Genomic DNA, 22,357 nt, shown 5'->3' with positions numbered 1-22,357 from the left:
TGATTAACACTGAAAAAATTTCATCAGAATTAATGAGAAGGAGAGGATTACTTTTTATGAGTTGCCAATGGACTGATTATGATTAAATGGCATAATTATTCCCATTAAAAACATTAATAACTCTAAGAAATTAATCTACTGTCCATCTGGAAGACTTTCAAGGATTATTAGTAGTTCACATACATTGTGAGCAACACTTCTAGCAAAATTCTTCTATAGGAAAGGAATTCATTCACTAATTTCATTTTTAAGAATTCATCTTTCAACCAGGCATGATGGTATGCTCCTATAATCCCAGTTATTTGGAAGGTTGAGGTAGGAGGATAGTAAGTTCAACTTACTGGGACAACTTACAGGGATCCCATCTCAAAAAATAAGAAAGGGCCAAAGGGCCGAGAATGTAGCTCAGTGGTAGAGTACTTGCTTATCATTCACAAGGTCCTGGGATCAATCCCTCTACTGCTAAAAAAAAAAAAAAAAAAAAAAAATTGTGTTTCTTGCATTGTAGTAGGCACTGTAGAAGATTCAAACTTTAACACGGAGTTTCTGTACTCGAAGAATTTAAAGTTTACCTGAGGAATTAGGGAAAGCACATGAAGTTAAATAACTCGAGAGTGAAATTACGAAGACAGTATATGATAGTGTGAGGATAGTAATTGCTATAGTATTTCCAAGAAGGACGAGAGCACTAAATCAGAGGGATTAGAAAAAAGTATCATAAGGTATGTGGGTGTTGAGCTGGGCCTTGAAGGTTGAATAGAAGTTGGGATTTGATGAGAGGAAAAGATATTTGAATATTTCAAGCAAAATTATGAGATGCATATATTGTTTAGGGAATAATGACTAGAAAAACATTCAGTACAGACACTTTTTTTTAAAATTTATTTTTATTATAAACAAATGGGATACATGTTGTTTCTGTTTGTACATGAAGTAAAGGCATAGCATTTGTGTAATCATACATTTACAAAGGGTAATGGTGTTTGATTCATTCTGTTATTTTCTCCTTCTCCCTACCTCTCCCACCCCTCTTTTCCCTCTAAACAGTCCCTCCTTCCCCATTCTTGCCCCCCTCCTACCTCCCATTATGTATCATCATCTGCTTATCAGTGAGATCATTCGTCCTTTGGTTTTTTGAGATTGGCTTATCTCACTTAGCATGATATTCTCCAATTTCATCCATTTGCCTGCAAATGCCATAATTTTATTATTCTTTATGGCTGAGTAATATTCCATTGTATATATAATACCACAGTTTCCTTACCCATTCATCAATTGAAGGACATCTAGGTTGCTTCCACAATCTGGCTATTGTGAATTGAGCAACTATGAACATTGATGTGGCTGTATCCCTGTAGTATGCTGATTTTAAGTCCTTTGGGTATAGGCCGAGGAGTGGGATAGCTGGGTCAAATGGAGGGTCCATTCCAAGTTTTCTAAGGAATCTCCACACTGCTTTCCAGAGTGGCTGCACTAATTTGCAGTCCCACCAGGAATGTATGAGTGTACCTTTCTCCCCACATCCTCGCCAACACCTATTGTTGCTTGTATTCTTGATAATCGCCATTCTAATTGGGGTGAGATGGAATCTTAGGGTAGTTTTGATTTGCATTTCTCTTATTACTAGAGATGTTGAATATTTTTTCATATATCTGTTGATTGCTTGTAGATCTTCTGTGAAGCAGACACATTTTTTCTGAATATTTTTTATTTGCAGTGATTGAATTTGCTGGTGGAATCTGCAGATACAGGCTGACTAGCTGCTGATGGAACTGGGAATGAGAGTTGACTATAGACGTAGTATTGAAGGTCCAGATGAGTTAGAGAACATGAATTTTGGATCTTGCAAATATGCACTAGGGCCAGACGTGGTGGCACATGCTTGTAATCCCAGTGACTCAGGAGGCTGAGGCAGGAGGATCATAGGAAGTTCAAGGCCAGTGTCAGCAACTTAGTGAGGCCCTATCTCAAAAAGTAGAAAGGGATGGGGATGTGGCTTAAGTGTTAAGTACCTCTGATTAAAAAAAAAAAAAAAAACACCCCAAAATATGCAAGAATGAGTGATTTATCCAGAGTATAAGAAAGGGGAAAGAGAATGATTAAACTTTGGACCATGGAGTGAAAAGGGAAGAAAGTAAAGACAGAAGAGGGTAGATCTGGAGCACATACATCTTAGATTCAGGATGTCTTGATGACATTCAAGAAACATTGAGCTTAGGGGCTGGGGAGATAGCTCAGTCAGTAGAGTGCTTGCCTTGTAAGCACACGGCCCTGGGTTAGATCCCCAGCACCCAAAAAAAGAAAAAAAAAGAAACATTGAGCTTAAAAGGTGGATTGATAGCAAGTTGTAGCACTAAAGTTTAAGATTGAGGGGATGACTCAACGTAATGACAAGGTTCTGAGAGACAACCAGGTGATTTGTTGATGTACAGTGAGGGAATAAAGGTTATTAAAGTAGATATTTTCTATATCCTTAGGGATTTTTTGTTGTCACTGTCCATCTGCCAATAACTGAGTGAGGTATGTTAAAAATCAGCTACGAAGGCAGATTTGTCAATTTTCCTTTAAAATTCTCTCGATTTTTGTTTTCTGTATATTTTGAGTGTATTACAAGGTATATGCAAAATTATAATTTTTTTAGTACTAGACCTTGAACCCAGGGGTGCTTAACAACTGAACCACAAGCCCCAGCCATTTTTATTTTTTATCTTGAGACAGGGTGTCACCAAGTTGCTTAGGGCCTTTCTACGTTGCTGAGGCTAGCCTTGAACTTGCAGTCCTCCTGCCTCATCCTGAGCTGCTTTGATTACAGGCATGTGTTGCTATACCTGCTGTATTTCCATCTTTCAATTTTTTTTAATTTGTTTTTACATACCAGGGATTGAACTCAAAGGCAATTTACTACTGAACTACATCCTCAGCCTGTTTTTTTTCCAATTTTTTATTCTTTCATTGTAGTTATACATAATATTGGGGTTCATTTTGGTATAATTATACAAGCATGAAATATAGTTTGCTCCAATTCAGTCCTTGGTATAATTATACAAGCATGAAATATAGTTTGCTCCAATTCAGTCCCGAGTACTTTCCCTTTCCCTGCCCTCCTCCCTCCCCTGTTCCCTTTCCTGTACTCTACTTCTATTTATTTATAGTTTTTTAAAATGATTGTATTATGTTTATATATATATATATATATATATATATAAACATGAAATTTACTGTGGTTAGTTTGATCAGATTCATTCCACTGTTTCTTTCTTTTCCTGTCCCTCCTCCCCCTGCCTCAATCCCCTTCCTCTACTCTACTGATTTTCTATTTTCATGGGATGTCTTTCCACTTCTTCTTTCTTTGGTCTAGCTTCCAGTTATGAGAGAAAACATTTGACACTTGACTTTTTGGGTCTTAATTATTTCACATAGCATGATGTTCTTCAGTTCCATCACCAGCAAATGCCATGATTTCATTTTTCTTTGTGGCTGAGTAAAACTTGATTGTGTATATATACCACATTTTCTTTATCTGCTCAGCCCTTTTATTATTTGTTTGTTTATGGTACTGGAGATTGAACTCAGGCATGCTTTGCCATTGTGCCAGATCCCCAACCCTTTTTATTTTTTATTTTGAGACAGGATATCACAAAGTTGCCTAGTCTGGCCTCAAACTTGTGACTCTCTTGTCTCAACCTCACAAGGAGATGGGATTATAGGCATGCACCACTTTGCCCACCTGTAATCTTTTGATTTTTAAAAAATCTTTTTCTACACTTACGTCTCTTTTGAAAATTGCATACAACTCTGTTTGTGTATCTGGTGCTGGGGATTGAATCCAGGGGCTTGTGCACGTTAGGCAAGCACTGTACTGCTGAGCAATACCCCAGACCCTGAATTTTAGCTTTGATCTTTTTTTTGGGGGGAAGGGTCTAACAGAGATTGAACCCAGGGTGCTTAACCTCTGAGCCACATCCCCAGTCCTCTTTTGTTTTATTTGGAGACAGGGCCTTGCTGAGTTGCTGAGACTGTCCCTGAACTCATGATTCTCCTACCTCAGACTCCCAAGCTGCTAGGATTATAGGCATGCACCACTGTGCCCTTGTTTGATGATTTTCCTTTTGGCTTATTTTACTTCTCCTTACTTTATTTAATTTTATAGTGATTATCGCTCTGGTAGAAATAAACTCAAATATCTTATTTTGAGTTTTCTAAATCACCTTTTTTTCTCCCTAATTCTTCTCTATCTCCTTTCTTTTTTTCCCTACTTTCTTTTGTATTGATTTTGGTTTTTCCTTTATTTTTGTTTGGAAGTTACATACTCTGTGGTCTTCTCTTTAGTGTTTTTGTAGCAGTTTTCACATACTTACTCAAAGTCTAAGTATAGTTGGTATCTTTATCGTCTATAATTCAAGGACTTTAGAGTGCTTTAACTCTAATCACATCCCTCAAAGTTATTTGGTATTATTTGGTATTTCTTCTCCATCCTCCTCCACACACACAAAGCAGACTTCATTATTATTTTTACAATTGAGTTTATTTAGATTTACCTTCATATTTACCAGTATCTTTGCTCATCATTTTCTTTTGTATCTTATACATTTAATATGAGATCATTTGCCTTTTTTTGTCTAAGAAGTATATTTAGTAGAGTATAGACTATTCTTTCAGTGAAAATCTAAATGCTCTGTCTGAAAAAGTATTTTTTACTTGTTTTTGAAATCTGGCTTTGCCCTATGTAATTGATGCCCTAGGATAATTGTTAAGTTCTCTTAGGATAGCCACAATATTATTCCATTGGCTCCTTGCTTCCATTGTTGAATCAGTCTAAATGTAATCTGTCTTTTTTTTCTCTGTGCCTGCTTTAAAAAAGTTTTATTTGAGATATAATCCACATGCCATACATTTCACCTATTAAAGTATGCAATTTACTGGTTTTTATGTAGTCATAGCAATCATTAGCATAGACAGTTTTAGACTATTTTCATCATCTCAAAAAGAACCCCCAAGCCAAGCATGGTGGCACATTCCTGTAATCCCAGCAGCTTGGGAGGCTGAGACAGGAGGATTGCAAGTTCAAAGCCAGCCTCAGCAACTTAGTAAGGCCCTAAGCAACTTAGTGAGATCCTTTCTCAAAATAAAACATGAAAAGGACTTGTGGTTGTGGTTCAGTCGTTAAAGTGCTCTTGGGTTCACTCCCTGGTACCCACCCACCCCCAAAAAAGAAAGAAACCCATACCCTTGAGCTGTCATCCTCCTCATCTCTATTTACCCCTAGCTTAAGAAATCCCTAATATATTTTCTGTCTATATAGATTTATCTATTCTGAAATTTCACATAAATTGAATCATATGTGGTCTTTTGTGAATGACTTCTTTTACTTAGCAAAATGTTTCTAAGCTTCATGTTGTAGCCTATATCAGTGCTTCCTTTATAAAATCTGTTCTGCTTTTTTCTATCCTGAAACTCACTATTTTAATGATTTCTGTGTATAATTCAGCATCGTGAATTACATTCACAATGTCGTGCAGACATTACCACTATTTCCAAAAATTTTTCATTACCCCAAACAGAAACTCTATGCATTATGCAGTAACTGCCCATTCCTGCTTCTCCTCTGCTTCTGATAACCTCTCATCTACTTTCTGTTTCTATGAATTTGCCTATTATAAGTACTTCATATAAGAAGAATCATATGATATTATCCTTTTGTGTCTGGCTTCTTTCACTTAGCTTATCTTCAAGGTTTATGTTATAGCATGTAGTGGAACTATATTCCTTTTTATGACTGAATAGCATTCTCTTCTATGCATATACCACATTTTTGTTTATCCATTTTTCTGTTAATGGGCACTTGAGTAGTTTCTACATCTTAGGTATTGTAAATGTTGCTGCAGTAAGCAAGGTAGATAATAAAGTGTCCCTTAGTATCTGTGGGGAATTGGTTCTAAGACACTGTCATGGATACCAAAATCCAAGGATGCTCAAGTCACTCATATAAAATGGTGTAGTATTTGTAGATAACCAATGCATATCCTCTGGTGTATTTTAAATAATCTCTAGACTGCGTATAATACCAATGCAATGTAAATTCTATTTAAATATTTGTTATACTGTATCCCTTAGGGAATAAAGTCAAGCAAAAAGCCTGTACATGTTCAATACAGATGAGTTTTTTATTTTTTATTTTTATTCTTTTAGATATACATGACAGTAGAGTGTATTTTGACATATTATATATACATGGAGTATAACTTATTCTAATTAGGATTCTGTTGGGAGAAATCCTAGTTTTTGGCTTGCAGCAGTTTATGTCTCAAGTGTGTAAACTTGCAGAGAGGAGCATTCCGCTCTGACCACCTAAGAATGTAAACAACTGCCCCAAGTTGACCTAATGAGTGTTACCAAGGGAACCTGTACAGGAGCCTGGTGGTCTGATCCCCCGTGGCACATTGTGATTGGGCAAGAAACTTATAAAATGTATACCTGTTCCTGCAATAAACGAGTTTGCAGGCTGCTCGCCACAAGCCTGCTTCTATCCAACTCCCGGAGTCTGGGTCTTGACTCCTTGGCCCTTACCTACACCTGAGCTAGCCTGGCACCCCTACAGTATCCCCAGCCCCAGCATTTCCATTTTTAACCAGAGTTGATTGTCTTTTATTATTGGGTTGCAAGGATTCTTCCTTTCTTCTTTTTTTTTTTTTTTTTTTTTTTGTGGTGCTGGGGATTGAACCCAGTGCCTCACAGATTTCAGGCAGATGGTCTACCACTGAGTTATAACCCTATTTGTTCTTTCTTTTTTCTAGATACAAGTCCTTTATCAAATCTATAATTCGCTTAGGAGTTACAACCAGTTCTTTGAGTATTTCCAGGTCATAACAGTAGTGTTAACTCAAAATGTAGACCTGCATAGGACTGGCTGGTGATTGTAAAGTTTTGAGAGTAGGCTTATTTTCTTTTTACCCAGTCCCAAGATCAAGACAGGAAAGTTTATTTGCTGTCATTGTCCACACAGTGGGGTGTGTTTTTATTTCACAACAATATATTAGTATATAATTTTGTGGGTTCCAATTTTCTAATGGATCACACTTTTATCTCCTGCAACACCCCCTCCCTGCCACACACACTTTGTAGCTGTTAAACCCAGAAGTTCAAGGTTTGTAAGCTTTGGCAGAACATCTTGAGGAAAAAGCTTGTTCAGTATTTAGTGTAACCATATTCCCTTTGTCTTCAGGAGCTGCAAATTCTTTGCTTTCATATCCACTCAGAAATGTGCTTATATAGCTGAATACAATTTAAAAAACATTGCTAAGTTGGCAGTAAAGCATACAGGTTCGTTGAGGGTATCTAATATACAATATTTCTATGAATAATAATCAGATTATGGCTGGGGTTGTGGTTCAGTGGTAGAGTGCTTGCCTAGCATGTGTGGGGCCCTGGGTTTGATCCTTAGCACCACATAAAAATAAAATAAAGGTGTTGGATCCACCTACAACTAAAAAAATATAAAATATAAAAAAAATCAGATCATTGTAGTTAAGAAGGTCAATAAACTGTGTGGCTAATGTGATTTGTTGACCCAGAGCCTCTTATACACTAGGCAAGTACTCTGCCACTGAGCTATGACCGCAGCCTTGAGTTGTACCTTTTATAACCCAATTCATGGCATATAGTATGTAAAGTTTACAAGAACAGAACTTTTTGTCTGTTCATTCACTACTCAATAAATATTTCATGAGTGAATAGAACTACTTGTAAATTTCAAATCAAATGTAATCTCTTTGAGTAGTTTTCATTATACTAACTAGAGAATTTCTTGTTCACTTTGGCAAGAGAGAAAGGAGCCAGCTTTCTTTTTCTTTTCTTCTATTCTTTTAAGAAAAGTATTTAAGAAAGTATAATATAATTCAGAAAATTGCTGATCAGCTTGGTTAATTTTCACTAACTGAATGCTCTTGTGTAAATATTACCTAGATCAAGAAACAGCAGAAACAGGCCCAAACTTTCAAAAGTAACACTTTAGAAAAGTAATTTTCATATAATTTCATGGGAATCTGACTCTGTAGCGACTGAGATGTGGTGGTTAAATATTTGCCAGAAAGGTGACTGTAAAATGTTAGCTGCACATGAATTTTTCCTTTGTAGATATGATTAATGGAGAATGCCAGATTTCTTATAATCCTGGAGCCTACGGCCAGTGATTGTGTGGCACTCATATTCAACATGATGAATAGTGTTGCTAATGGTTTGTATCCTAGGGGTGTGAGATAATAAATTTTTTATTGAACTCTAAATTCATGCTTTAAAGTACGACTAGAGTCTGCATCCATTTCTATGCACAGAAAAGGCAATATGGAATATACTTTAGAGTCAAAGTTTTTAAAAGAAAGTGTTTTGTTGCTTTCTCTAGTTCCATTAAATAATTTACTTTTTTAACTTTTCCTATCATGTAGAGCAAGGGTTGGCAAACTTTTTTTTTTCTGTTTTTTATTCTGTCATTTATTTCTAATTTCAATCCATTATGATCTGACAGAATACAAGGTAGTATCTCTGTCTTCTTGTATTTGCTAACAGTAGCTTTGTGGCATAAAAATTGGTCTATTTTAGAGAAGGATCCATGTGCTGCTGTGAAGAAAGTGTATTCGTTCTTTGTTGGATGGTATATTCTGTATATGTCCATTAAGTCTAAATTGTTGACTGTGTTATTGAGATCTATGGTTTCTTTATTCAATTTTTGTTTGGACAATCTATCCAGCAGTGAGAGAGGTGTGTTAAAATCACCTAGTATTATTGTGTTGTGGTCTATTTGATTTCTGGATTTCTGGAATTGAGAAGGATTTGTTTGACATACATGGATGAGCCAATGTTCGGGGCATAGATATCTATGCTTGTTATGTCTTGCTGATTTATGCTTCCCTTAAGCAGTATGTAATGTCCTTCTTTATCCCTTCTGACTAGTTTTGGCTTGAAGTCCACATTATCTGAAATGAGGATGGATACTCCAGCTTTTTTGCTGTGTCTGTGTGCATGGTATGTTTTTTCCCATCCTTTCACCTGTAGTCTGTGGGTATCTCTTTCTATGAGATGAGTCTGTTGCAGGCAGCATATTGTTGGATTTTTCTTTTTAATCCAATCTGCCAGTCTCTGTCTTTTGATTGATGAGTTCAGGCCATTAACATTCAGGGTTATTATTGTGATATGATTTGTATTCCCAGTCATTTGACTCATTTTTGTTTTTTGACATGATTTTGTTTCTCCTTTATTTGGCTATTCCTTTAGGCTAGTTCCTCCTGTTGCTGATTTGCATTATTGCTTTTCATCTCTTCCTCATGCAATATTTTGCTGAGAATGTTCTGTAATTATGGCTTTCTTTTTGTAAATTCTTTTAGCTTTTGTTTATCATGGAAGGATTTTATTTTGTTGTCAAATCTGAAAGTAAGTTTTGCTGGGTATAAGATTCTTGGTTGGCATCCGTTTTCTTTTAGGGCTTGGTAAATGTTGTTCCAGGTCCTTCTAGGTTTTAGGGTCTGGATTGAAAAATCTGCTGATATTCTTATTGGTTTCCCCCTGAATGTAATTTGATTCTTTTCTCTCGCAGCCTTTAAAATTCTGTCTTTATTTTGTATGTTAGGTATTTTCATAATAATGTGCCTTGGTGTGGGTCTGTTGTAATTTTGTATATTTGGAGTCCTGTAAGCCTCTTGTACCTGGTTTTCCATTTCATTCTTCAGATTTGGGAAATTTTCTGATATTATTTCATTGAATAGATTGTTCAATCCTTTGGTTTGTTTCTCTAAGCCTTCCTCAATCCCAATAATTCTTAAATTTGGCCTTTTCATGATATCCCATAGTTCTTGTAGATTCTGTTCATGATTTCTTACCATCTTCTCTGTTTGTTCAACTTTGTTTTCAAGATTAAATATTTTGTCTTCAATATCTGAGGTTCTGTCTTCCATGTGTTCTATCCTATTGGTTATGCTTTCTATGGAGTTTTTAACTTGGTTTATCGTTTCCTTCATTTCAAGGATTTCTGTTTGTTTTTTTTTTTTTCAATATCTCTCTTCATTGAAATGCTTCCCGTATTTGCTCTTTTAACTGTTGATTGGTGCGATCATTTAATGCCTGCATTTGCTTTTTCATCTCTTCCTTCAATGCCTGCATTTGCTCTTTCATCTCCTCGTTTGTTTCCCTGATCGTTTTGATTATGTACATTCTGAACTCCCTTTCTGACATTTCTTCTGCTGTGCTGTCATTGGGATTTATTGATATAGTATCTAGGTTTGTTTGGGACATTTTCTTCCCTTGTTTTCTCATATTGGTCAGATATCAGTGGGACTCTGAGGTATTGCAGATTTCCTCTGTTGGCTTATAGTGTCCCTGTAGATTTCCAGTGTATCCCCTCCCAGCCTTCAGTAGCCTGAAGTCTTGGAGGAACTTGATAATGCAGTGCTTCCGAAGAAAGCTGCCCCAGCCTGCTACTGGGTCCAGGGCTGGGGGCTGGTTCTGCATGGAAATCCTCCCGCTGGCTGCTTGGGGAAGTTTCTCCCTGCCCTGCCCTGGTCTGAGAAGCTGCCTGTGGGCCGGGGCCTGCTGCTGGGTCCGGGCTTGGGGCCGGCACAGTGCAGAAAAGCTCTCACTGGGCGGGCCTGCTCCTAGAAGCTGGCTGTGGATTGCGCCTGCCACCGGAGAGAGCAGAGCTGCTTGGCGAAGACTCTCGCTGCCCTGCCCTGCTCCGAGAATATGCCCACTGTCCAGGCCTACTGTCCAGGCCTGCTGCCCCGGCCAAGCTTTGCGCAGTGGGAGAGACTCACCCCTTGGCTCTATGTTGGTCCGAGTCTCTCAACACCTCCCCTTCTTGAATCCTGAGTTCTGGAGAGACGGGAGATGCTGTCACCCTCTAGTCCACCATCTTGGATCTCCTCAAACATTTTTCTTAAAGGACAAGTACTAAATATTTTAGTATTGAGGGTGGTACTGTCTCTGTCACAACTACTCAGTTCTGCTAGTGTAGTGTGAAGCCAACTGTAGACAATACATAAATGATTGTGAGTGGCTGTGTTCCAGCAAAACTTTATTTACAAAACAGGTAGATAAGAGTTTGCTGACCCTGATCTAGAATAAGACCTCAACAAATGGATACTCAATGAACTATCATAGGGGAATCTGTCATTCAGTAATTCAGTTAACAAATTACTGAGTGGGTGCTAATTGCCAAACTGAGGACTAAATTATGAGGCTGTTAACTAAATTATGGTATACCTGGACTACATTGGAGTTCTAGCTCAGTGTGGGAAATCAAGATAAAAGTTTTAAGTTTATATCTTAATAAATACAGACTGATACTGAAAGAAATGTATAAATTTTTGTTAGGTAGAAAGGCAGTGGAAAATTCTTTTCTGCTTTTCAAATTGTCTTCAGGGTTCTTGCATTCCAAAAACAACTAAAAGTGACCTAATGGGATGCCAGTTAAAACTTGTTTTCATTGCTGTTATGTACAGATTGAACATACTTAATCTGAAATCCAAAATATTCCAAAACTCTAAAGTTTTTAATCATGGACATGATGCCAATAGTAGAAAATTCCATACCTGATTTCATGTGACGGGTTTATTAAAACACAGGCACACTAAAAATATTGTATAAAATTATCTTCAACCTGGGTGTAGTGGTTAATGTCTGTAACCCCAGCAATTTGAGGGACTGAGGCAGGAAGATTGCAAGTTTGAGGCCAACCTTAACAATTTAGTGAGACCTTGAGCAACTTGGCAAGACCCTGTCTCAAAATAAAAAAAAAAAATATAAAAGGGCTGAGGCTATAGTTCAGTGCTAAAATGCCCCTGGGCTAAATTCCCAGTACAAAAAAAAATCACATTAATTTTATATTTAGACTTGGATACATTCCCAAGGTATCTCATTACATATATGTGAATAATCTAAAATCTGAAGAAGGAAGAAATCCTAATCACTTCTGATTTCAAGCATTTTAGATTAGGGATACTCAATTTATAGAATGAACAAGAAGTTTTGTAAAACTTGTTCAGTGAAGTTCTGAAGCCTTTTTACCTAATCAGTATAAGGTTGACATGTGACAGTATGTTTCTGCTTTGTTCAAGATATATTGTCATTTCTCTTTTAAATTTTTTTTTCTATTTTAACAGTGCCCTTATGTCTGTCATTTGTTATATTTACTTACCAAAAAAGAAAATGGTGAGTATTTTCATTTCAGTTGTGTTATATTCACTGTGTGGAATTAGCATTTTGGCATTTATAAAGTTAAAATAATTATTAGCATTAGTTATATGACAGGATTTGAGTTGGGAATATAGCTCCATTTGTAGAGTGCTTGCCTTGCATGCATAAGGCCCTGGATTCAATCACCAGCACCACACGCACGCACACACACACACACACACACACACACATATATACAAAGTTATATGACGGGATTCATTTTGCAGGAATTGCTTTGTAGTACTTTTATCTAAGATCATCTGCTTAATGGCTTAACTGAACAGGGTGTTTTAACAAGAAACACATGAATTACGTGGTGGTTAAGTATAATCTTTTTTTTTCTTTTGTTTGAGCCAAATGCATAAAACTTCTTTTACTTTTTCTAGTCAAACCATTTCGTGTAAGAAAGCTGCTTGATCTTCAGGCTAAAATGGTGAGTACTGAGAAGGCCTGAGACTAGCTAGTTTATACTATGAACCAGGTACTGAAGTAGGCTTTGGAGATAGAAAATCAAATAAGTCATTATCTTAAAAGAACTTGTTTTCCAGGGAGCTCAGTCAAGCAAAAAATCATAAGGCTGAGGGTATAGTTCAGTAGTAGAGTGCTTGCCTAGCATGCATGAAGCCCTGGGTTTGATTCCCCAGTACCACAATAAACAAAAAAAAGAAAGAAAGAAAGCAAGCAACAAGCAAGGATCAGACTGGGGTCAAGGAGGAAAGTTGATGGTTGAGAGGAATTTAATGGGATGAATAGGATTTAAATAGGCAAAGAAGGGAGAGAAGGATACTCTGTTAGAGGGAATAAAGAGCCTGAGCAAAGATATGTAGATGTCAAACAACAAAATACTGTTTTGGGGAAGTGGGTTGTAGCCAGGCACAGAGGTGTACACCTGTAATCCCAGCGGCTCTGGAGGCTGAGGCAGAAGAATCTCGAGTTGGAAGCCAGCCTCAGCAAAAGCAAGGCACTAAGCAACTCAGTGAGACCCTGTCTCTAAATAAAATACAGTATAGGGCTGGGGCTGGGGCTCAGTGGTTGAGTGCCCTGAGTTCAATCCCTGGTACGGTCCTCGCCCCTGCAAGACAAAGGGGGGTAGTGAGTCATTAGGGCTAGTATACTACGTACTGGGAATAGCTAAAAATGAGTTTATAATTTTTGTGGATGTTTCTAGAAAAAACATTTCAAGACATTTTCTTCTAGATACTTAAACTTTAATATATTCTCTGACTATTATCTCTTGTCCTTATAGCTCTCTTTCATTGTTATTTCCAGTATACCTGTCCAGTAACAGAGGTCTCTGAAGCTCTGGAGTAGTGTCCATGCCTATTTCAAGTTGTCGTGGCATACCTAAAGACATTCACATTGCGTCAAAAACACAAACATAGAATATACTTACGTTTCTCCAATGTGAAGTTTCCTTTTAGTGCATACAGTTCAATAATTGATCCTGTTTTATAGCTTCTTGTTTTGTTTCCATGAGTACAATATCTTCTCTTAGTTCTCTGAGGCTATTAATGATAATATTTTTATCCAAGTTGAATTTTATTTCACCTGGATAGAAATTGTGAAAAAGATATATATTTTCCCATGCTACAGCAAAATATTTCAATGGAATAAGAAAATTCTTTCCATAGTATAAGTTCCTATTGATTTGTATAACAGAAACACAGTATATATTCAAGGTAAAAATGAGTTATTAGATGATTGTCTAAAAATTTAAAACCCAGGTTTTAAATGTATGGTTTCATTATTAACATTTGATATAGTACATTGTTAAATTATTCCCGTTATAAATTAACACCCATTTATAAAGATGCATTTATAACATTGTTTTAATTTTTGATTAATTTGGGCAAGTTCAACAATATCAAATCAAGAAGACATATATTCTCATGTGTAATCTGACCTGCTTGTAATAGTAACAGGATACATGAGCAAATCGATTTATGAATTTCTGATGCCAGCTAAGACTTGTATCCTATCCATCTGCATCCATGCCCCATAACTCCCAATATATAAGGAAACAAAACCAGTAATTGCCTTTCTGATGATAGGCATTAACGATGGAAAGTAGAGCAGGCATGTTATTCTCCCACATATACTGGACTTTGTTGAAAGTCCAGTATTCTTTGGAATAATAAGGGGTATTAGGTTTCATCCTAAGAGTTGATGAGGATAGTTTCTGGGATCTCCCTCTACCAAAGCATGAACCTTTGTTTATGTACTTTGGACTGTGCTTTCTTTTTCCTCTTCCCAGTTTTCTCCCCGCCACCTTTTTAAGGCAGGGACACTCTACCACTGAACTATGTCCCCAGCCCTTTTTAATTTTATTTTGAGATGGGGGCTCACTAAGATGTTGAGGCTGTCTTCAAACTGTGATCCTCCTGCCTCAGCCTCCCAAGCAGCTGGGATTATAGGTGTGTACCACTGTACCTGGTGCCTGCCAGCTCTGTTTCTGTTTCCTCATAGTTGGTTTTTTTTTTTTTTTTTTGCAGTGCTGGGGATTGAACCCAGGGACTTGTGCTTGTGAGGCAGGCACTCTACCAACTGAGCTATATCCCCAGCCTCTCATAGTTCTTTTATAGCTTATTTGGTCTGTCTTTAATCATAGTGGGCTTTTATCAAATGCTTGGTAGAGCTTGTTTGTTCATATTTAATAGTAAAGCTCTAAAATGGTGATTGAAAACTTGTGTGCCTGAGCAGGGCTTTTTCATCATAGGAACTTGATGTCTCCCTGGGGAGCCTCCCTGATGAATGTGCCAATTTTCCCAGAGAGATATTCTGTTTCCTGCCTGGGGGTTCCAGGGTTCTCCAGAGAATGAGAACCAATAGTGTGTGTGTGTGTGTGTGTGTGTGTGTGTAGACTGTCTGCTATAGAACCCAGAAGAGCTGATGGTTCAAAAAATACCTGAAGGCAGTCTGCTGGAAAAGTTTCTGTCCCTCAGAGAGACTGGTCTTTTTGTTCTATTCAGACCTTCAACTGATTGTACAAGATCCACCTAAATTATAGAGGCCAATCTGCTTTACTTAAAGTTTTCCTAGTTAAATGTTAATTTCCTCCAGAACAACCTCAGAAACACCCCAAAATAATGCGTGACCAGCCAAATTGATACATAAAATAACCATCATAGGGGTATAAACCTGGCTATTGGTACTCTGTGACACAAGTAGTAGGAAGGAGAAAAGAGTGGTTGGTCTTGGTATTCTTCCCTAGATGTGCCTGGAATCTTAAGTCCTGCTTCATCTTCGGGGAGTGAAACCCTAAGGTTTTACCAGTGTAGTGAAGGAATTTGGGTTATAATTGCTTATGTAGGCTTTCAAGTGATCCTATTTTCTTTCCCTCTTGAAACTCCACTTTTCATAGGTATCTAGTCCTTCAGAATTTTGAACCTTTCTGGAAGTTCACAAATAGGAATTGGCTTCCTTTGAGGAATTTTGTATTGGTGCCTCGGTTTTATATTCTCTGTTCTGCTTTGCCCATCTTTATTTTTTAGGTTCCAGAATATTCAGATCTCTCATGTACTCTTGTCTCTTCTGTTGTTCTTCTTGAACTTGTGCTTTATGACTTTTTCATTCTTTTACTGTTTTTAATGGAGCTTTGGCAGGACCTTAGGGTTAATCACATATGTTCAGTATGCCATATTTAACTGAAAGTCTTCTACTTTTTAAATGTTAACTTTTTAATAAAAAAATATGTTTAGTTAAAAGGTCTCTGCATTCCCAGGTGTAGTGATGTACGTCTGCAATCCCTGTGGCTTGGGAGGTTGCTGAGGCAGGAGGATCACAAGTTCAAAGCCAGCCTCAGCAACTTAGGCCCTAAGCAAATCAGTGAGTCCCTGTCTCTAAATAAAATTTTAAACGGTGGAGGGGCTGGGGATGTGGCTCAGTGGTTAAGTGTCCCTGGGTTCAATCCCTGGTATCAAGAAAAAAAAAAAAGAAATTAATAAAGGGTGTGGTAGAGGGTTGTTAAAGGGAGGTTGGATTTGACCAGTGCAAGCTGTATGCATATGTGGAAATATCACACTGAATCTAGTTAATATGCATTTAATAAAAAGCAAAAGATTTTTAAAAAGTAAGTTTTAGCTAGGCATGGTGGTGCACACCTCTAATCCCAGTGACTCAAGAGGCTAAAGGTAGGAGGATTGCAAATTTGAGGCCCTTCTGGGTAACTTAGTGAAAACCTGTCTCAAAATAAAAAATAAAAAAGTGCTGGTAGAGTACCCTTGGGTTCAATCCATAGTAACACACACACACACACACACACACACAAGACTTTAAATTAACTTAATTTTTTTTTGGTACTGGTCATTGAACTTAGGGGCATATGACAACTGAGTCACATCCCCAGCCCTATTTTGAATTTTATTTAGAGACAGGGTCTCACTGAGTTGTTTATTGCCTTGCTTTTGCTGAGACTGGCTTTGAACTCAAGATCCTTCTGCCTCAGCCTCCCGAGCCGCTGGGATTACAGGTGTGTGCCACCATGCCTGGCAATAAACTTAATTTAATGAAGCGTTTATAAAATAGGAAGAATCATATGCCACATAACATTTTCATTAACAATAGGCTTCACATACAATGGTATTTATCATAGAGCTTCTATGTAGTATGTAGTAGGCTGTATATCTAGATTGGTGTAAGTACATTCTGTGATGTTCACAATGATAAAATCACCTAACAATGCATTTCTCATAACATATCCTCATCATTAAGTGACACATAACTACTATATTTCTAATCTCTATTTGCTACCTTTGTACAGTATTAAACAAAATTTTAATATAATAAAACAACTTGGTTGCCTTTTTGGATTCATTTTAATGGTATGCTTTCTCTGGATAGCTGATATCTAGCAGTAGTGATTTCTTTCATTGTGAAGTTAGTGTGTTTGTGAAGACTTTTTTCAATAATAATCAAGTTGCTTGACAGTTGCAAACCAGTTTTGAGATTTCCCAGTCAGCTTCCCAAGATTTATGATAATCAGGCATCACATTAATATTTCTTCTGCTCTGTTTCCTTGGCTTCCCTGTTGGACCTACCTCCTTGATGTCTAAATCGCGGATGAGTAAACTAAGTCCTGAATATGCTACCAGTGAGAATAAGCCATGTTATACTAGGAAGTGTGACTGGCAAGACTAAGATATGGATAGGGAAGAAGATAAAATAGGAAGAGGAGAGAAAATAACAAGGAAGAAGTAGAACAGGTAGAAAGGTCATAAAATAGAAGTTCTCAGGTTGGCAAAGTTCATTTTATGATGGTTGATTTAAATATCTGGTTACTTATTCCTTTATTTTCTGTAGCATCTTTCTATAGTTATAGTAAAATTGGAATCTGAATATCTGTTTAATCTCAACTTATTATTTTTATTCTTCTTGGTACTTGTTTCTTTAGTTTCTTACTGGCCACAAAATTGAAAATGGAAAATTGTGATTTTATTTCAGGGAATGCAGCCTCATCTCCAGGCTTTGTTGTCGCTATATAAGTTCTTTGTTCCTACTTTGATTTCTGTAACTTTGCCTGTAAGGAAGAAGGTAAGGGATTATAGAGAGATAAGTCATATTGAAATTGAAATATATTATTTTTATAAGTTTACAGATTTGAATGAAAATATGTATTGCTTATTGTATAAAGATCTAGTGTTGTAGCACTATTTGGAAATAGTTTTATTAGGGATTGGTTTGTGTTGTTCCATTTGATTCATTTAATAGATTCTTGATTAGGAATACACATTAAATGGATTTGTGTGGGTACAAAATCATAATAATATACTTTCGGTTAATGAAGAACTTATAGTTTATTTTGCTCCAACTTACCAGTACCTACTCTCTTGTACTTTACACCCAAAATTATAGATCTATTTTAAGAGTTCAGAGAATATGTGGAATTCAGCTCTACTTGCTGTGAGGCTAAGAAATCGACAACCTTTTCCAGAACCTCTAAAACTGGTGTTAGGTCCAGCAAATGTGCGCCCTCTAAAAAGAGTAAGTGTCTGAACCTCATATGACTTGTGTGCCTTTCTTTTGTAAAATCCAAATAATAACCATTCAGACATTGGAGGAAATTATACAATTTTAAATCCATTTTATTTATGCAATATACTGTGGAAACCATATTTAGACTCCATTAATTGAAACAACAACTGCTTTTATACTTATAATCTATAGTCTCTTTAGTCCAGTGATAGATTGTTCTATTATCTGTCTCCTTTAGAAATGGAATTCTCACTCAGTTATACCTGTGCTAAATTCTGGTAGCTACACTAAAGAATTTGGAAAAAAAGAGATGAGTCTTTCTGATTGTCTCAATCACAGTAGATCACTTCCAGTAGAACAGCTTCAAAACTTCTCTCAACTCTTAAAAAACATCCATTGCTTAGAGGTATGTGATTGGACTATCTGTTCATCTGCATTTTCTATTTGACTTTCATGGCTTTAGTTTTTGTTGTGTATTCCCTATATGATGTTTTCCTTGTTGCCATGACCCACTTTTTATATACTTACTGCTGATTAGATGTTTTATCTTTATAGCTGCCTTCTCAGATGGGCTCAGTGCTGAATAACTCTCTGCTACTTCACTATATTAACTGTGTCAGAGATGAGTCAGTCTTACTGAGGCTTTATCACTGGTTGAGTCAAACATTACAAGAAGGTAAGACTTAATACTTTAAAAAGTATTGAATAAATAAGAACAGAACAAAATAGTTTACAAATGAGTTTCTTTTATAAGGGTGCCAAATTCTAGATAAGAAGAAACTTCATAGGCTGTGATCATTTCTCTGGTAATCATATATTCAACACAAGAATACTTCTGTTGTAATTTTAAGGCAGTAAGAAAGAAGGGTTGTTGTTAAACGCTGCTGGATGGCTATGAGAACTCACTGACCATCACAATCCAAGGTCTCTTTTTCCTTGCATGCCCAGAAACTTGCCATCAGCAAGAGTATTGGGTTAATGCTGACAAAACTCAGAGGAGACTAATATATAAGGTAGAATGTCAAATTGTTATTTTAAAATGGAAAAGATTCTTTCTGATAACCACAATGTTTATATCTGACAACTAGAATATCCCTTCTTTTCCACTAGCATATATGGAAGACAGGTTTGTCATTAGAAGATTTCTTAATTATAGGATTAAAGGAAAGGGCAGTAAGAAGTCTTTCACCTAGGACATAGTAAAACATGTTCATTTCATTCCTCCAAAGGGGAATATTTCTCTAGAGATAGTCTTTCTGTTTACCAGAATATGTGTTTCTTTCCTCGATACGCAACTTCTGGCTCTTCAAGTGTTTAAAATCAGTTTTAGTCTGTTCTAGGCTAATTCTTCTACTCAGAGTCTTTCTTTAGAAAGGACATGATGTAATACATTAGATTTCCAATTAGTAAATTGTTACCATATGTAGATTATACCCAATAAACCCTAATTGAAGCATAGTGTATTCTCAAATTTTTTTTGTGGGGCGTACTAGGGCACTCAACCACTAAGCCACATCCCCAGCCCTATTTTGTATTTTATTTAAAGACAGAATCTTACTGAGTTGCTTAGCGCCTCACTTTTGCTGAGGCTGAATTTGAACTTGTGATCCTTCTGTCTCAGCTTTCCGAGCAGCTGGGATTATATGTGTGTGCCACTGTGCCTGGCTCAAACTTTTAATTTGTATGTTAATAGTTTCTTGGATTACTATGTGATATAAAGCTAATCACATTCATTATATATTAATTTTATCAGTTTTTTTCATTATAAACCTTCCCCTAAGCTACCATATTTTTAAGGAGCATCTTACTATCACCTCCGTATCCCTGTTACACTCTGTAGTATGAGTTGTCTAGAATGTGAGACAACTTTTAAAATTTTTCATTTATTTGTCACTTTAAAGTAGTGCTAATTATATGTTGTTTGTTTTTTATTGTTATGCAACCATATGCTTATGTTCACTATTTGTGATCTAGAATGTATTTGGTATAAGGTGAATAATTATGAACATGGAAAAGACTTTGCCAACTTCCTGGACACTATCATTAGGGCACAGTGTTTCTTACAGGTAAGATTCCACTTACTTTCTGCACACTCCACCACTCTTTACTAAAATTTATTTAGATGTCCATCAAAAACTTTTTCTTTAGTACCTGACATCTTTTGTAAGCAACATTTGCTCAATATGAAATTCACTGTAAACAGAACTGAGGGGGACTGATGTTTATCTCTGCACTGTTGGATTTGAAGAAAGAATGTTACATTTTATAATTAAAAAGGAAAGGCCTATCTGTGATTCAAGAGAAAAACTGAAGGTATCATTGAAGGCATATAAATAATTGAATTAGCCAATAATATAAATAATTGATTTAGCCAATAAAGTGAATCACATAGGGTCACTACTCATATCCTTAATAGCAACAAACATTCTTTGAGTGTCACGTATGTTCCAGCAAATGATCTATTTAGCCTGGTAATCCTGAGTTATATTTTAAGCTGTAATACAGATATCAGTGCCATCCCAAAGCCTTCATGCATCACCCAAGTCTGGATTAGCTACTTGTTTTACGTGCCCCCATTTCTCCCTGTTCTTACCTCTAGCATGGCCTTTTCAGCATCCATTTTCCCAAACATTATGAGCTTCCAGAAGGCGGTAACCATGTTTAACTTTTCTTAATGTTCTACTTGGTACCTAATTCAAAAGAGATGCTCAGTCAATGTTCAGTAAATCTTAGGGATTTGGTATGAAACCATTTAGTTGGAAACTGGGTGTGAATGATGGTAGTGAGAATTAAAGGGAGTAATTTAGGTTGACTTTTGGGTTTCCTGCTGAGAAGATAGATGGCCTTCACTGAGAAAAGGAATATAGGACAAGAAGTCTTGAAAAGAAAGGTAAGTTTTATTTAAGAGTTGTCTTGGATATCTAAGAGGTCATATCCAGTAGGTAGTAAGATTGAGTCAAGAGCTCAGAAATGAGATATGGGCTAAAGATATAAATTTAGAACTTCTCGTGATAAAGGTGGCATTTTATCTCTCATATGGATGAGATTATCCAGAGATTTCATGTCATGAAAATAAGGTTTTGGATAGCATCCTGGTGAATGCTAATACTTAAGGCTCAAAGGAAAAAAGGGAAATACTAGTATTTACTTTGGTGGAAATGTAAGCATCCTAGACACTTGGACTTTCCCAGATGGGGCTACTCAGAGTTTGGATTTGGTCTATGGCCCCTAAAGAAATTCTAACCCTATTATATAACATTGTACACATTTTATTGACTATTCAAGTTATATTTTATGTACTCTATTTTTTTTTTTTGGGTGCTGGGGATCGAACCCAGGGCCTTGTGCTTACAAGGCAAGCACTCTACCGACTGAGCTATCTCCCCAGCCCCCCTTATTTTATGTACTCTAAAATAATAAATTTCATTTATCTTTAAAGATATTCCATTATTTGACTTTTTACCTTCTTACATTCTTTCCAATATATAAAGTCTAAAAAAATTTTTTATTCTAATTTGTTGTACATGACAGTAGAATGTTGTTATACCAGAATTTCATTCTTCTGGTGATATTCCATCACACATACACACACACACACAAACACCACATTTTCTTTATCCATTCATCCGTTGAAGGGCATATAGGTTGGTTCCATATTTTAGCTATGGTGAATTCAGCTGCTGTAAACATTGATATGGCTGCATCATTGTAGTATGCTTATTTTAAGTCCTTTGGGTATAAACTGAGGAGAGGGATAACTGGGTCAAATGGTGGTTCCATTCTAGTTTTCTGAGAAATCTCCATACTGCTTTCCATAATATAGTGTTTGAAAAGTATATTGATAAAGATGGTAATGCATCTAAATACTAATCATGTCATACGTTTTATTAGCACTTATGGTGCCTAACACTTTTATTAGATTGATGAGAAAAAAAATTAGTGATAAAGTGAAACAGCCATAGTGTAAAATAAGAATAAGCTGGTTTCCTGTAAAGTAATTATGACTATAAAGAGTTCCATGTAAGGTTTTGCTATCAACTTGTGTTTTAGGAGGGATTTTATTCCTGTGAAGCATTCCTATATAAGAGCCTTCCTCTCTGGGATGGCCTCTGTTGTCGGTCACAATTCCTTCAGCTTGTGAGCTGGATTCCTTTTAGTAGTTTCTCAG

At 36.5% G+C, this 22,357-nt stretch overlaps 1 protein-coding gene across 2 annotated transcripts in view; it reads left to right on the top strand.

The window, feature by feature from the left end:
* Window positions 1-22,357, top strand: part of CENPI (centromere protein I) — a 73,306-nt gene that overhangs the window by 7,007 nt on the left and 43,942 nt on the right. Inside the window, exons 6-13 of one of the 2 annotated variants that reach the window (XM_079124056.1) lie at window positions 12,147-12,195; window positions 12,606-12,652; window positions 17,659-17,748; window positions 18,070-18,198; window positions 18,428-18,595; window positions 18,745-18,865; window positions 20,164-20,255; window positions 22,240-22,357. In XM_079124056.1, coding sequence (XP_078980182.1) covers window positions 12,147-12,195; window positions 12,606-12,652; window positions 17,659-17,748; window positions 18,070-18,198; window positions 18,428-18,595; window positions 18,745-18,865; window positions 20,164-20,255; window positions 22,240-22,357 — 814 coding nt within the window. The remainder of the gene's footprint in view (window positions 1-12,146; window positions 12,196-12,605; window positions 12,653-17,658; window positions 17,749-18,069; window positions 18,199-18,427; window positions 18,596-18,744; window positions 18,866-20,163; window positions 20,256-22,239) is intronic. The other variant, XM_079124057.1, reaches the window with a different exon arrangement.

The sequence above is a fragment of the Sciurus vulgaris genome (genome assembly GCF_902686455.1).
Source record: "Sciurus vulgaris genome assembly, chromosome: X".
NCBI lineage: Eukaryota > Metazoa > Chordata > Mammalia > Rodentia > Sciuridae > Sciurus > Sciurus vulgaris.
The sequence above is the reverse complement of the archived record's forward strand: the minus strand, read 5'-3'. Positions and strand labels throughout refer to the sequence as shown.